The following is a 16,451-nucleotide window of genomic DNA, read 5'->3' on the forward strand; positions in this document are numbered from 1 at the left end:
ACCGACAGAATCGAAGGAAGAAAAAGACAATCCAACACTAGTTGGAAGATTTCAATATTCCATTTTCAATAACAAAGTAGAAGATTTAACAAGGAAAGAGGAAACAAACACAATAAAACAACTAGACCTAATAGCCATCTACAGAATGCTCCACCCAACAAAAGAATACTGGTTCTCCTAAAGCACATGTGGAACACTCTCCAAGAGAGATCATATGCTAGGCTATAAAACAAGCACCAACAACTTAAAAAGGATTGAAAGCACACAAAGTATGTGCTCTGACCACAATGGAATTAAATTATAAATCAATTACAGAAATTCAGACAAATTCATAAACATGAAATTAACATACTCCTAAATCACCAACAGGTCAAAAGAAGAAATCAAAAGGAAAGTTAGAAAACACTTGAGATAAATAAAGACAAAAACACAACATATCAAAACTTATGAGATGAACCAATTGAGTGCTCAAATGGAAATTTACAGTTGTAAATGCCTGTATCAGGAAAAAGAGTTTATGAACTTGAGATACTTCTTAAATACCACAGAGGAGAAAAAAAACAGGCCACAAAAGGGAAACGGGGGGAAATGTTTATAATAAAAAAAACAAGGAGTACTAATCCAAAATATGAAAAGAATTTTTCTATTAATTTTTACTTTTATAAAGACAAAGAACTCAAAGGAAAACTGACCAAAAAATTTGAACAGGCACTTCACAAGAGATATCCAAAAGTTAATGAACTTATGAAAAAGTGGTAAACCTCTTAACTCATCAGGGAAATGAAAATTAAAACCACATATATCACAGTCATATCCATTAGAATATCAAAAATAAATAATACAAACAATTGCAATTGTTGGTGAAGATGAGAACACTGTTCATGAGAATGTAAACTGCTACAACCACTTTGGTAAACAGGCAGTATGCAACTAAAGGCAAACACACATAACCTATAACTCAGTAACTTATAGAAATTAATAGTACATGAAGAGACAAGTATAAACATTCATACAGCATTATTAGTAATAGTCAAGAATTGGAAACAACCCAAACATCTATCAACAGATTCTACAAATAAACTGTGCTATATACATACGAAGTAATATTATAGAGCAATGAAAGTGAATTACAGTTACGGGAATTAACCTGGATGAAACTCAGAAACATTATGCAGAATGAAAGTAGCTAGAAACAAAATATATACTGTGTGAGTTCACTTATATAAAGTTCACAAACAGGCACAATTAGGTCAGAATAGTGATTGCTTTTGAGGGGAAGGAAGAGGTGACTGATGAGTGCAGGAAGAGGGTTCTGAAATTTGGGCAATGTTCTTTTTCTTGATCCTGGTTTATAATAATTCACTGAGCATTAATTTATTTGTGTGTACTTTCTGCATGTATTATGCTTCAATACTGAAAGGTAAGGCACTACATAACATTAAAAATAAAATTCAACTGAATCACAGTAAAATTAAAGCACTTGAACTTCAGAGGGTAATAACTTCTAAATACTGGGCTTTTGTGACAATTATTAACTTCAATCTCATTAGCGATCAAGACACACCAACTGAAACCAGATAATACCATTTAACAGTTAAGCTGGATGAAAACTAATTCCTGTCTCTAGGGAGCCCTCTGTTTATACCTTGTAGCAGAAATACAATTTCCTCCCTTCCCACTTTTCCCTTTTAAAAACTTTCCTTCATAGAACTAGAAAGGGACAGTTCTATGATCCACGGGAGAACAGAACCACAGTGCTACTGCGGTTCCTGAATTTCCAGTTTCTAGTTCAGTCCCCTTGAGGCCTAACTGGGTTCTAAGAGGATACTCAGCCCAGTATCTTTCTACGAATAAATTTGTTTTGCTTAAGTTTGTTTCTAGCTACCAACTGACCAATGACTATAACACCCTGCTACAATACATGCTACAACTATATTATAGTTGTTTATATCACAAGTTGAAAACTGGTAACTCACAGATTGTTTTATCTCACCCAAAAGTGTTGGGGTTTTTTTTTTTTTTTTAAGTATAAATTACAAGCTATAGATTATAGTCCTCCTCACTAGACTGTGGCCAAGCTCCTAGGAGACAAGGACTATATCTTAACCTATCTTTGTTTTCCCAGTGCTAGGCTCCAGGTCCAAATACACTTGCTGAATGAATAAACAAACTATGCCAATAAGATTTCTATAAAACTCTGAAGTTCTGGCAGTTGATTCATTTCTGAGAAGCAATAATGGATTTTAAAATCCTAGTTATCGCATAGGGAAACAAAAATGAAAATACGTATTAAACGACAAAAATATTTATCCCCTTTTGCCCAGATCCTTAAAATGTAAAATAAAGAAATAATTCAAAGGAAGAAAAATCATTCGTATAATACCACAACACTATATAGTGAAAAGAAATGAGACTAACAATTACAATTAAGTGTTGGTATATATACCAAATGAGTTAGTATAATTCATTTAGAAGATAATTATGATAACTGTGCAAATTATGGAAACATGTACAGAGGAGGGAACACGGCCTAAAAGTTACCTTTCAAGGACTCTTAATATGAACTTTTGGTCTCTGCCTTTCTTCACAAAAGAAAAAAAAAAAAAATTCACCAATGCATGAACACACACTAAACTGTAACAATAGTTAGCAAGTAGCTTGCCCAAAATCATACATCTCAGAAGTGACTGAAAGATGCAAATCCACATCTATCTACAGTAAACCCACAATCCTAACCCCTAAGGTTACATCACTTATACACCCACTACTCACTTATCCACTACATATTATAAGCACCTAGTGTACATAGAGCATTCTCCTTGTTATAAATAAGAATACACAAAAACACAATGCAAGCTTCTTTTACAATTTTCAATGCAATGCTTTAAATATTTTAAAGTATATTTTTACTTATCAAAGATTAAAACAAACCTAAGTACTGCTAATGCAAATCTAGTTTTTGATGCTTATTTAAATGTTATAAGCATATCTCATAAATTTGATCAATTCTCAAGACAAAGAAAATTCCAAGAAATAAAATGATTAAAGCAGCAATTTATTACATCATTTGATATCTGCCTGTCATATAACCCTGCCAGAATTCTTCAACAAGGAGACAATCTATGTATGTCAGTTGTGCTCTGGCCACAAGGATCTTTATCCAGATCTACTTGTTCCCTATTCTTGCCATTAAAACAAAGAAAAAAATTAAATTAATCATCCTTATATCCACTGACTGGTTAAATGCCACAAATTTCTAATTCTCACAACCTTATCATATAGTTACTATTTCTTATCCCATCCTACAATCAAGAATATTTATAGATGAGACACTGAGAGGTCAAGTAACTTAACTACATTACATGGCAAAACTAACCTGAAACAGGTCTAACAAACATGCTTGTAATTACTGCTACATAAAAATGCTTCTAATATAAACTATTAATATCCAAAAAACTGAAGTGTGATGCTGTTAATTGGATCAGAGAAGAAGGAGACAATGGAAAGAAAGAGGAGTCAAGAGCTTGCAGGGACTGCCATTTATTAGCCTTTAGGTTTTATTGTTGTTTAAAACTTCATACAAAATAAAAATTTAAAAAGTCAAAGTGAGAAATGCCCAGAGAAGACATAATAAAGCATTTGATAAATTGGATTAGATACATGTTCAGTGTCAGAGTTGCAACCCTTCAGTTAAGTGAAAGGCACAGTGTTAACAATATTTAAACCCAGGAATTCCTAGGATGAGCTGAACCTTACCTTATGCATTGCTGGTGTATGAGATGAATTCTTCAAATAACAATTTGGCAATAGTTATCAAAATACATGCCCATCTTATGCACTGCTGGTGTATGAGCTGAATTCTTCAAATAACAATTTGGCAATAGTTATCAAAAGCCCTTAATTATTTTTATACTTTTTGCCCTGATAATTTCATCACTGGGAATCATCTTGGGGATGAAAAGGAGGAGCTTTTACTCAGAGACATTACAGCGTTATCTATTACAGCCAAAAAGTAAAATTAAAAAGAAAAGGAAAAAAACCTAAATAACTAAATATAGTAGTTAAGATGTTTTTGTTCACCAGTCATGATCTCTTCTTCAGGAAAACTACCACTCACCTAATCTGTGTGATCTTAATTCTGTGGTTTCCTCAACTCACCCTAGCCATAGTGGCTACGTTGTACTTGTCTGCAAGGTCCCAATGACTGGTTAAGGAACTGATGATCAGAATACATCAGCCTCTGTGGTGAAGGTCAGTAGCGAGAGCTCGGATTTGACCCCAAGCCTGGGAACCTACAGGTTCAGCCCTAAAAAGAACCAAAAAAAAAAAAACAAAAAACAAAAAAAAAAAACAAAAAAAAAAGAATATATCAGCCTCAACCCAGAACTGAGATATGGACATCAGGAAAAAGCTTTCTTCCAAAGGTGGTTGCTAAGCCAAAAGGTATGAGGCTAGGAGAACTCAGAAATGGAGTCAACAAGGCTTACTGACATTATTTGAGATCTTGGATGGAAGCTGTTTCCAAAGCCCATTCCATCTTACTCCACACACAATTCCAAGTCATGTGAACCAGTAAATTCCTTTTTTAACTTATCAAAGCTTGTGTTAAGTTTTTATAATAGGTAAGTAAAAGAATCATGATTAACACATCACCAAAAGAAGGACGGTTAACTAAGCAAATGAGCACATCCGTTCAATATCCTTACAGTTAAAATTCAATGAAATAATGTTGACAGAATAGTGTAACTGTTAAGAGCATGCACTCAAGAGCCTAGTTTGAATTCTGACTCTACTACATATTCTCTATGTGCCCTTGAGTAGTTAACCTCTCTGTCCCTCAATTTCTTCATCTGTAAAACAAGGATACAATAATACTTATTTCATATGATTGTTAAAAGTAAATGAGTTACTGTTTATGACAAACTGCAGAAAACAAGTTCCTACCATAAATAAGTATACGTATCTTTTAAAAAAATGGGACAAACAAGCTTAAAAAAGTAATATACATTGCAGCACTATTTGCAATAGCCAAGACATGGAAACAACCTAAATGTCCATCAACAGAAAAGTGGATCAAGAAAATGTAGTACCTATACACAATGGAATGTTACTCAGCCATTAAAAGGAATGGAATACTGGCATTTTTAGCAACATGGACAGACCTAGAAATTATCATGCTAAGTGAAGTCAGGCAGACAATGAAACACCAACATCAAATGCTATCACTGACATGTGGAATCTGAAAAAAAGGACACAATGAATTTCTTTGCAGAACAGATACTGACTCACAGACTTTGAAAAACTTATGGTTTTCCAAAGGAGGCAGTTTGGGAGGTGGGGGGATGTGCTGGGGGTGTGGGATAGAACTCCTATAAAACTGGATTGTAATGATCATTGTACGACTATAAATGTAATAAATTCATTGAGAAAAAAATATGAAATTAACTAAACCATGTAATTATACTGATGTCTTTTAAATCTGTGCACAGAACAAGAAAAAACTACATTTTTTTTTAAAAGCAAGCAGACTGTCCAAAAAAAAAAAAAAAAAAAGAATGAAATACACCTCAGGTCTCATGAAAGACAGGATAAATCTGATTGGCTTCACAAAAATCCTCCTGACCTTCTCCAGAAGCACCATATTCATTATCAGATAGGAAACACACACATAGCATCAAGTGTAGAATCATGAAATCACAATGTATAATATTTAACAGTACATTTAACGAGTACCAAGTTATAGCTTAATTTAAACCCGGAAGAATGTCATTTTCCAACTAAACTAGTTTCCAAGGCAAGACACAAATTTATGAGTACAACCAACTCTTAATCCATATAAATGACGAAGAACAAATATTAAGTCATCTTCCCAAACCACTCACATTTGGCTGTGTAATGTAGAATAAAAGCATTTTCACTTAAATACAAGTATAACTTGTCTTCTTGAAATTCACAAAATTTCAAATCTACCAATGAAGACACATTGAGATTTGTTTCACTACCTACCTCTGTTTCAGCTCTGCACATCTTTCTACACCAAGCTTTTTGTCTGTTTGCTTTCTAGGGCTGCACCCTCGGCATATGGAAGTTCCCAGGCTAGGGGTCAAATTGGATTTGTAGCTGCCTGCCTACACTTACAGCCACAGCAACGCCAGATCTGAGCCACATCTGCAACCTGCATCACAGCTCAGGGCAATGCACTTTAAAGACTTTAACGCTCACTTTAACCCACTGATCAAGGCCAGGGATCGAACCTGCATCCTCATGGATACTAGTCAGGCTCATTACCACTGAGTCACAATGGAAACTTCCCCAAGCTTTGACGTCCTATCATTCCAATTTTCCGTCTCTCGTTAGATTTACTAAATAATACATGTTACCAAGAGATTTGTTTTATATGCAGTAAAGTGATTAAAACTATTTAAAAATGACTTCTTTTAGTTCCCGTTGTGGCTCTGTGGTCTCGAACCTGACTAGTATTCATGAGGATGCAGGTTCAATCCCTGGCTTCACTCAGTGCGTTAAGGATCCAGTGTTGCTATAAGCTGTGTTGTAGGGTGGCAGCAATAGCTCTAATTCGACTCCTAACCTGGGAACTTGTAGCCATAAAAAGAAAAAAAAAAAAAAAAAAAACAACAACAAAACCTACTTGTATAAAATGAGCCAGATTAGGCTCCAAACCTCTTTTCTCTGCCATAATGAATACTAGTAAAACTCAACATCAGCCAGTAAAGAATCTCAATTTTGTTCAGAGGCTCATGCACCAAGTTAAAAGCCTACACAATAAGGGAACTACTCCTATATGGACAGTATAAAATTCTTCATACAAATTCTAATGTTTATTTGTTATTACTGTGGGGAGCTTATGAGGCCAAAATCTTAAGGTAAATGGCACTCCAATTTAGATTATTAAACATGAAAGTAAGATTTTCCATTAGTACACTTCTAATATTTTCCATGAAATGTTAAGATTTACACAGCTGGTACAGTTTTCTAAGTTGGTTTTGGATTTTTCAGTTTTTTTCTATCCTCACACATGTAAAACTCATGCAAAAAACCAACAAAAGTTTAGCAGTAAACTGAGCCTAAAAGATTGATTAGGAAATTAGAATTTGTTAAGAAAAAACTAAGAAATTATCCAAAACCAAACTTCCATATCTTAGGCAATACACTGCACTGTTAAAACAGATTTAGTTCAAAACTCAGCCCCATACACACTACTATATATAAAGTAGGTACGGAGTTCCCGCTATGGCTCACCAGTAACAAATCCGATCAGTATCCAAAAGGATGTCAGTTTGATCCCTGGCCCCGCTCAGTGGGTTAAGGATCCCGAATTGCTTCGAGCTGCTGTGTAGGTCGCAGATGTGGCTCAGAACCGGTGTTGCTATGGCGTAGGCCAGCACCTGCAGATTAGACCCCTAGCCTGGGAACTACCATATGCAGTGGGTGTGGCCCTAAAAAAAGGGACAGTAAATAAATAAGTAAAGTAGGCAGACAACAAGGACCTACTACATAGCAAGGGAACTATATTTAATATCTTATAATAGCCTTTAAAGAAAAAGAATCTGAAAAAAATACATATATGTAAGTATATGTAAGTATACGTGTTTGTGTGTGTATATATACCTGAATTACTTTGCTGTATATTTGAAATTAACACAGCACTGTAAATTAACTATACTTCAATTTTTTTAATTGTAAAAAAAAAAAAAAAAAAAAAAAACCCTCAGAAGTTCCCATAGTGGCTCAGCGGAAACTAATCTGACTAGTATCCATGAAGACACAGGTTCAATCCCTGGCCTCGCTCAGTGGGTTAAGGATCCAGAGTTCCTGTGAGCTGTGGTATATAGGTCGCAGGTGCAGCTCAGATCCCAAGTCGCTGTGGCTGTGGCGTAGACTGGCAGCTGTAGCTCCGATTCAATGCCTAGCCTGGGAACCTCCACATGCCGCACACACATGCAGCCCTAAAAAAAAACAAAAACAAAACAAAACAAAACCCTCAGCTCTAACATTTACTACTCTGTGTTACACTGGGAAAGTTTACTTCTCAGTGCTTTGGTTTCCTCACCTGTAAAATGAGAATGATAATTATACATACCTTACAGAACTATGAGAATTGACCTAACATGTACAAACAATAAAATCTAGTTATTATTGTTACTGTTATCCACTATCGCTCTCTAAAATATAACTTGCCTATGAATTACTAAAATAATTCTTCCTGGGTCTGAAATATGTGCATATTGAGTATCTAATCTTTTTTTTTTAGGGCTGCACCCACAGAATATGGAGGTTCCCAGGCTAGGGGTCTAACTGGAGCTGGAGCTCCCAGCCTACACCACAGCCATAGCAACGCCAGATCTGAGCTTCATCTGCAACCTATACCACAGCTCACAGCAACACTGGATCCTTAACCCACTGAGCGAGGCCAGGGATCAAACCCACTACCTCATGTTCCTAGTCAGATTCTTCCTGCTGCGCCACAACGGGAACTCCATATTCACTTTTTTTTTTAAACTTTAACAGTCCTTCAATAAAACTTTTTGTTGGGTGCCAACTATATAAAGGACATCCTACTAGGCACTGAGAATGTGGAAATGAACAGTCTCAATTCAAGACCTTTCTGTCAGGTAGGCAACATAAGTAAAATCATATAATAAAAGGTGTTATGACAGAGGTGCTATGAAATAGGCAATACTATAGGACATTAAGGAAAAGACGCACCTAAATTGGGGTGGCAAACACCCCAGAAATAATTTCTGAAGAAGAATCACCTAGTTACTTCACTTCAGAGCTCCACACTGCTATTTATAACATAAATATAACAGTGTTTTAGAATGTAGAAAGACAAGATCACCCAGCACACTATTTACCATGCTCATAAACCTAAAAATCTGTTGGTAATAATGAAGATGACTGTCTTCTCAAACTATAACATAACCTTGAAAAGGTCACTTTGCTTTTTCAAGAGACATTTATTTCATCAATAAATAAAAGCTACAAACCTTCCTCCAATAAGTTATAATAGGACTAATGTCAAAAGGATAATATTTTTGAGCTATTAGAGACTTTTGAGAGCTTCTAATTCAACCCCCTCATTTTGCAGATTAAAAGGAGCCACAGAGTATAGTGGGAAAAGCACTAAGTTGAGAGTCGAAAAACTGAATCTTGGTTCCAACTCTCTTACAGTAAAAGCCTAGGCAAATTATCTAAGTTTCCTCATGAGAGGAGAGGAATTCAATTGCTTCCAAATTCCCTTTCAGCTCTGTATTTCTACTTGTATGAAACTCAGAGAGAGAAGCAAGTTCCCAAGGTCACCCAGCTGGTATACGGCAAAATAGGGACACCTGGATTCCAATTACAAGCAATTCTCTTCTATTCCATTCCATAATGCTTCTACTTTGTAACACCATTCTTATAAGTTATTCTAAGATTTTTGGAAATTATAAACACCAGGAAGGATTTGCTATGCTCTGACGTTAAATGACATATTCCCAGGCTCTTCTATAGAAAATGAGCTAAAAATCCAAATTTAACAAATGCATGAAGTCTCAAGCTGTAGGTAATACATTTAAGTTGCCCTCAAGAAGGTAATGGGAGTTTATCCTTAACTTCCCAGCACCTAAAATGTAAACTTTCAATCCAACTCACCGAAGAGATCCTATTCCATGTTAAACTAAAATATAAATTATTATAGGTAATGATAAATATTGTATGCATAATTCTCTGAACAAGAAGAGAATTAAAATTCTTCATTTTATTTTTGTCCCGGTTATATTTAACATGCATTTTTAAATCCAAGAAAGATCAATTTAAATATTTTCCTTCATGCTTCCTCTTTGCACACTCTCTAGCTTTAAAACCACTAGAACAGATTAAGCACATTACTTCTGAAATCACATAAACAATTACAAATAAGACTATACAGACTGTTGATAGTTTCTCTTTCAAAACTGAAAATCAGCCCCCCACAGTATTCTAAAATTCTGTGCCCAAATATATTATAACTCTACAAAACTGCATGTATCATAAGCAGCATATGATTCCCTAAAATGTCTTCAAAGTTTATTATATTTTACAGGGAATTTATCAAGATTTCAAGAAGACTGACAGCGCTGATTTCAGAAAATAAAGGAAAATCCTCAGAGGAAAAGCACAATAAAAATGCAAAATAGTAATAAAGTCAACAATAGTTTCACACTACTGACTTAAGAGAATATTCAAAAACATTCATGGATCTCTAAGTACAGTTTAACCATACACACTCAGATTTTCAAAGAATCACACATTGTTTTGCATTTTTTTAAATTGAATGGGACCTTAAGTCCCTGAATCCAACAGCACAGAAAATAAGAATCTGCAGCATAAATCTCCACCTCCCCCCCAAATTTCCCTGTAGTCTGCTTTAAATTCTTACAGCTAAACACTTGAGGAGGCATTTCTTTCCATTGCTGGCCAAGTCTAACTGTTATACAACAACGTTCTTGTCAAAAAACTATACTGAATTCATTCTATGCCTTACTAACTTTCACCTGCTGGTCTACCTTCTAAAATAACAGGATGAATCTGTTCTGTTTTTGAAATATCTGAAAACAGCTATTCTTTTCCCCTTTAACTAGTTGCTACTTTAGTCTAAACATATGGTCCACAGATTTTTTGTGGGTCCTCAAGACACATCTGGAATACAATGTAATTCCACACTGCAAGTAATCTTAAAAAAAAAAAAAAAAAAAAAAAGCCACTTGTCAAATTTTGGTGTAATATCAAAGAATAACTTCAAAAATACTACTGAAACACTTTTTCCCCAGCTAATCTATTTGAAGTTGGATTTTCTTTACACACCTCAATCAAATATATCTTGACAGAATGAAAGAAGCAAAAGTTGTCTTCTGGTAAGCCAGAAATTCAAGTGATTTACAAAATTATAAAACAATGCCACTAGTTTCACTAAAGTTTTTGTTTTAGGATAGTCTTCATTTTAAAATTTGTTAACATGTAATCGGATTATTTCTAGATAAATATTTTGAAGTTATTTCATTTCAAATATCAATCAATATACATAACCCACTTCAGCAAAATCTCTTTGGAGTACCCAGTAATTTTTAAAGGAGCTATGGGGTCCTGACACCAGAAAGGGTAAAGCATGGCCTGTTTCTCAGGGGCAGATTCCCAGACCTCTTACTACTCTGGATTTCTCTCGTCTCTCTCCTGTAATAAGTAAACATGCCTTTATAAAGGTGGCACCTATCACACATCTATGTATTCATGAGCTAGACTACTTAAACATACAACCTCTGGTCCAGCAGGAAATTAAAGGGCCATGTGGTACACTTAATTTTTAACATCTCCCTACAGGTATTAATCATCTGGAATCAAATACTGTAATTCTTCCATTTAAAGGCTGCAGTCTGTAAATATGGAAACAGAGAGCAACAGTTTATACCGTGATATTATCTTTTTTGACCAAACTACTTTCACTGTTTATGTAAAATTAGGTAAATTATTCATATATGGCAAGATGGAACAGAAAAGAAAAGGCAAGTCTTTTGCATAATCATTTGACTCTTAACCCATTCAAAAGCACCCATGTACTGATATGCCACCAAAAAAAACCCCAAAAATAAACAAAAAAACCCTGCTCATCTAGCCAGGTTCCTAGGCCTCAACAAACAAAACTGAACTTTATTTGTATTTGAAATTTAGTTAATTTCTTAACTTCCTACACCTTGTTCACAGAATTATTAGAAGGTAAATGGAATAGAAAATTTAGCCACAGGTTTAAAAGATCCAATGGGAAATCTAGAGCTACACATGATGAGCACCTTTCAGAGAATGTTAAGATTGAAAGAGGGAAAGCTTTGGGGACTCCAAGGGAAAAAAGTTGTCTACATTATACCATATAACTTCCTAAATTCTAATTAAACCCTAAACCTCCTAATTTAGGCTTATGAATAAGACACTTACGGCACATTTTTAAAAACTGCCCATATCCAAAGTTTGTTGAGTTCATCACATATAACTTTGTATATGTACATACACATATATGTATCTCTTTTACGTTTAAAATTTTCTATTCTACATTACATTGGCTCAAGTTTTCAAGAAACAAACTTTGTTCTCTCCTTGATACATACATTCAAGTTCCATTAACAGTAATTAATGTTCTTAATATCAAGCACAGGAATCAAAGCTCTCAATTTACATCAATTTATCCAACATACTAACATGTATATCTGGAAAAGATGCTAAGCACTTGTTAAAATAAAAACTGGGACCCTGCTCAATACAAAATATTTCCATCTTGATACCTGGGGCTTCACATACGCAATTCCTACTAGCATTAGTGAAGTGTGAAACTATAGCTTCAAGATGAATATATAACCCTAGGGAGAATTAACAGTTTTAACGTACTTCCTGGTTGGTCAAAAAAATAAATATACCTCTGTGACCATACAGGTACTTGAACATGAAGTGTAATGTCCACAGACCATGCTTTGTTATTTCATTAATAGAGGCTCACTGTCTAGGTCACATAAAAACCTATTTGTAATCCAAATTACTAGAAACTACTTCTGGTTATTTGGAAGGTCACATGAAATAATTCCAATCCCTCAAAATTTTCAAACATTAGGAAAACCGTAGAATAGTATAGAAGTTTTTAACTAGGGCTGAAGTCACCTTGGAAACTCAAGCTAGATTGTGCAGCTCTAAAATTACTAATACTGACAATAGACGTCACAGATGAAAAATTCAACGCTGTGTCCTCAGTATCTAGTACAGCGCCTGGCTCACAGAAAATGGCTCAATAATTATTCAAGAAACGAATCAATGAAAAAAGATACATAGTCTTTTTAAAAAAAGTCTCTCCAAGACTATTATTTAGTATCACTCATTACACCACCACTCATAATAACACTATCATTAAGATTCTTAATGAAAGTACAGACAAAAATAAAAGCTTGCTTAAAGAACCAAGTGCTGTTTACAAAACAGATTTTAAAATTCATTTACAAATTTTCAAGGGCAGAAAGAAAAATCACTTAGGGGTACTAAATTTGAGTTAGTCAATAAATAAACTTTTATCTTCTAATATTCAGAACTCAAGGTTGGGGGTGACATGGAAAGGGGAAATGTCTGTCAATGTATTCAGCAGGCTTAATGGATGCCATAAATCAAGGCTTCCCATGAATTTTCTAGAGGAAATTCATGCCAATCTTTGAGCCTATTGTCACTTTCACACATGCTCACAGGAACAAAATGACAAAGAATGCTACGCCTGAACCACTGGATTCAAGGCACAAAACACTTGATTAACAAATGTCAAGGCTCTGAGTTGTAAATACTGACAGATATTTTCAAATAAATTAATCCCACTGACTCCAACATAAATTAAAGCCCCTGGTATCTTTAAAGATTCACCGGACTACGGACTTCCAAACGCTTTTTTGAAAATGTGGCTACAATCTCCCTGTGTGACACTAAGGGAGCGAACATCTCATTTACCAATTGCTGATAAATACCGCTAAGCGTTTTACAAACAAAAAAGCGTTAAATGCGATTCCACGCACATTTATTTTTCCGTCATAAATGTTTGTGCTCTTTCACATTTCATTTTATGTGGTATACTTAAAGTTAAATACAGCAAGTTGACATTTTAGTCAAAAGCACTCTGCTGTCTTACTAGCTGTGTAACTGCTACATCTGGTGGCGGCACACTGGCATGCAAGAAGCCAGAAAACTTAGAAAACAATTGTAACCGATCTGGTGCGTGTTTGCAATAACCTTTACGCAGATATTTCCCACAAACCCCCCGATCCTGTCAGAGAAGAACAGTAGCCTACTCGCTGGAGAAATAATGCACAAACACGCAGGAGGTGATGGCGAAGGAGAGAAAGTTGCAACCATCTGGAGGAGTGGGTTTAAAAGCCTGCCCACGAATCAGTCTGTCGTTTAAACTGCTCTCGGGGGCCAGGCAGGGGATCAAAGTCGGCTCTAATAATTTCAGCGCCTCTCCCCGAAAGGCAGAGACCTTGCAAGCAAGGGGCATCCTCCAGGTCCCGGGCAGCTAAGCTCGCAGAGCGGGGACCGCCTCTAGGGGAGGAGTGCGGGAGGGAAGGGGAGGGGGCTCGAGGATGAATGCTTCACCCAGAGGGAAAACCCACCAGAGACCGGAGGCCAGGAGGTTAAGAGTACTGAGTGTGCGAGCAAATGGAGCAGAAAGGGGCTCGCGTCCGGGGGGAGACCGCCCACCCCAGCAGGACGGGCTCTTAAGGAACCCAGGCGAATCTGCGCGCCTCGCCTCGCCCCGTCCCCACCAGCGCGCACCCCCTACGTCCGTTTCCTCCGCCGCCCGCGAACCACCACCCACAGCCGGAGCACTATCTCCCCGAAGCCTGGCGGCCCCGCGTACACCTCGCCCCCATCCCCCACCCCAGGGTCGGGGAAAGGAGAACTGAGGGCGCGGGGGCCGGGAGCGGGAGGGGAGACCCGCGAGCGGGCGCGGGCGCGACGGCACTTACCTTCCCTGGGCCTCCCGGATGGCGGCGTGTGATTCAGCAGGGACCTGGCCGCCGCCGCCGAGCCCGGGGTTGGAGACGTGGAGAGCTGGGACCAAGATGGCGGCCCCTCCAAACTTCCACTGCTACTTTGGACACTCATCAAGCTACTTTCTGGGAACCCGACTCCCCCCCTGCGACGGCAGCAGCGGCAGCACACCGGCACCCGCCTCCGTCATGGCGGGGGCCGCGCAGAGGGCGAGCGAGAGAGCGAGGGCAGGGAGGGGAGAGTCAAGGGGATGGGGGGGAGGAAACCGAGAAGGAAGAAGGTGGGGAGGGTAGAGGTGAGGGGAGGAGAGGGGACGGGGAGGAGGAAAAGGGGGAGAAGAGAGGGAGCCGGCGGGCGCGCTGGGGAAGAGGCGGAGAGAACGAGCGCGGCGGCAGAGGCGGCGGAGGCGTCGAGGGGGCGCCCGCCTGGGCCGGGGTCGGAGCGCGGGCGGAGCGCCGGCTGCGCCGGCCGAGACTTCCGCGGGCGGAACCTGCCGGCACCTCTGCAGTGCGTCGGCCCCGGCGTCGCCCGGGTGGCGGCGGCAGCGGCGGCGGCGGGCGATGGGTGGCGGCTGAGACGGCAGGGTAACCTCTGCATCAGTTACAGGCGGCGGCGGCGTCACGCGCCGCCTGTGCAAACACTATCGCGAGGCTCCCGCGCCTCCGGTAGCGGCGGCGGCGGCGGCGGCCGCGGGAGCAGGCTTGGGGGAGGGACCTGCCAGGGGTTGGGGGCGGGGGGAGTGGGGAGGGAACGAGCTAGCGAGGGAGGAGACGCGGGCGACGGGTGCCCCTGGCGCACCCGCGGATCACTACGAGGCGCGGGAGCCGGGGGCTGGCGGACTGTCGTGCGCCGAGGCCGCTTCCCCGCGCCCGCCGGGAGAAGGCGCGCCCCGCACGCGCCCCCGCCGCGCTGCACCGGCTACCGTTCCCGCGCCCGCTCCGCTGCCACCTGACTGCCCCTCTCTCCCGCGGAAGCGCGCCTGGCTCCAGACCCACACCCAGCCTGGGGAGAAATGCTTCAGCTCTCTCTAGGCTGTCGTTTCGCAGGAGTTCGATGTGATCATTTCTCAAAATGGAACTGAAAAGTTGAGAGTTGCTTCTTTCTTGTCTCTCTGTACCGTGCAAACAAAAAAAAAAAAACCAAAAACTTGTGTGCGTTTCCCTGTCTGCAGAATGGGAGTGATTACTGAATGAAAGAGCTAAGAAAATAAGTTAGGGTGGGGATGGAAGTAAAACTTTATGAATGTTTTCCAAAAAGAATCTTTATCCGCATTGTGCATTGTATGTGTGGTCTAGCAGTTCTTTGTTTAAAAACAGTAGGTGGAAAATCTACATAGAAAATTTTGATCACTGAATTCACATATTTAGGGAAACCATCCAGGGTTCATCTTCTGAAAGGTTATGTTTTCTAGAAAGTTCCAGTGCCGCTGCAAATTCCCGAAGCAAATTAGAGCATTTGCTAAAATTTATAGAGTGTAACTTTCTATAGACCCACACAGAGATTGGGCATCTTATACAGAAAAGAGCAGTCTAATGGTTCAGGAAAAATACAGCAAGGTTATTGGTCTCTTTAAAAATACCAAGTTGAGTAGAACACTAAAAAGATTATGATATAAAGCAACTGTATGAGCATGAGGAAATGGCATGATTACCAGGGGGACAAAAATGTCATTTCTATTTTTTATTTTTATGACTTTGCATTTCTCCTAGTAATGTTTTGTTCAGATAAACTATCATACTAGAATAGAACCATGGTTGTCAGTTATCTCCAGAAGTAATTTTAGTTTTCTTATGCTTCAGGTTCTTCAGTGAGTTTTTAGTCATGTACTGTTTTTCAAAGTTAAGAAGTACATCTCACAAATTAAGCAACTTTAGTGAGGTATAAGTAACATACAATAAACTGCA

At 38.6% G+C, this 16,451-nt stretch overlaps 1 protein-coding gene across 2 annotated transcripts in view; it reads right to left on the reverse strand.

Annotated features, from left to right (window-relative positions):
* TLK1 (tousled like kinase 1) overlaps positions 1 to 15,259 on the reverse strand; it is a 159,888-nt gene extending 144,629 nt beyond the window's left edge. Inside the window, exon 1 of one of the 2 annotated variants that reach the window (XM_001927890.6) lies at positions 14,523 to 15,259. In XM_001927890.6, the coding sequence (XP_001927925.1) occupies positions 14,523 to 14,661 (139 nt within the window). In that variant the 5' untranslated portion in view covers positions 14,662 to 15,259. The remainder of the gene's footprint in view (positions 1 to 14,522) is intronic. The other variant, XM_021075292.1, reaches the window with a different exon arrangement.

Source organism: Sus scrofa, chromosome 15 (genome assembly GCF_000003025.6).
Source record: "Sus scrofa isolate TJ Tabasco breed Duroc chromosome 15, Sscrofa11.1, whole genome shotgun sequence".
NCBI classification, from domain to species: Eukaryota; Metazoa; Chordata; class Mammalia; order Artiodactyla; family Suidae; genus Sus; species Sus scrofa.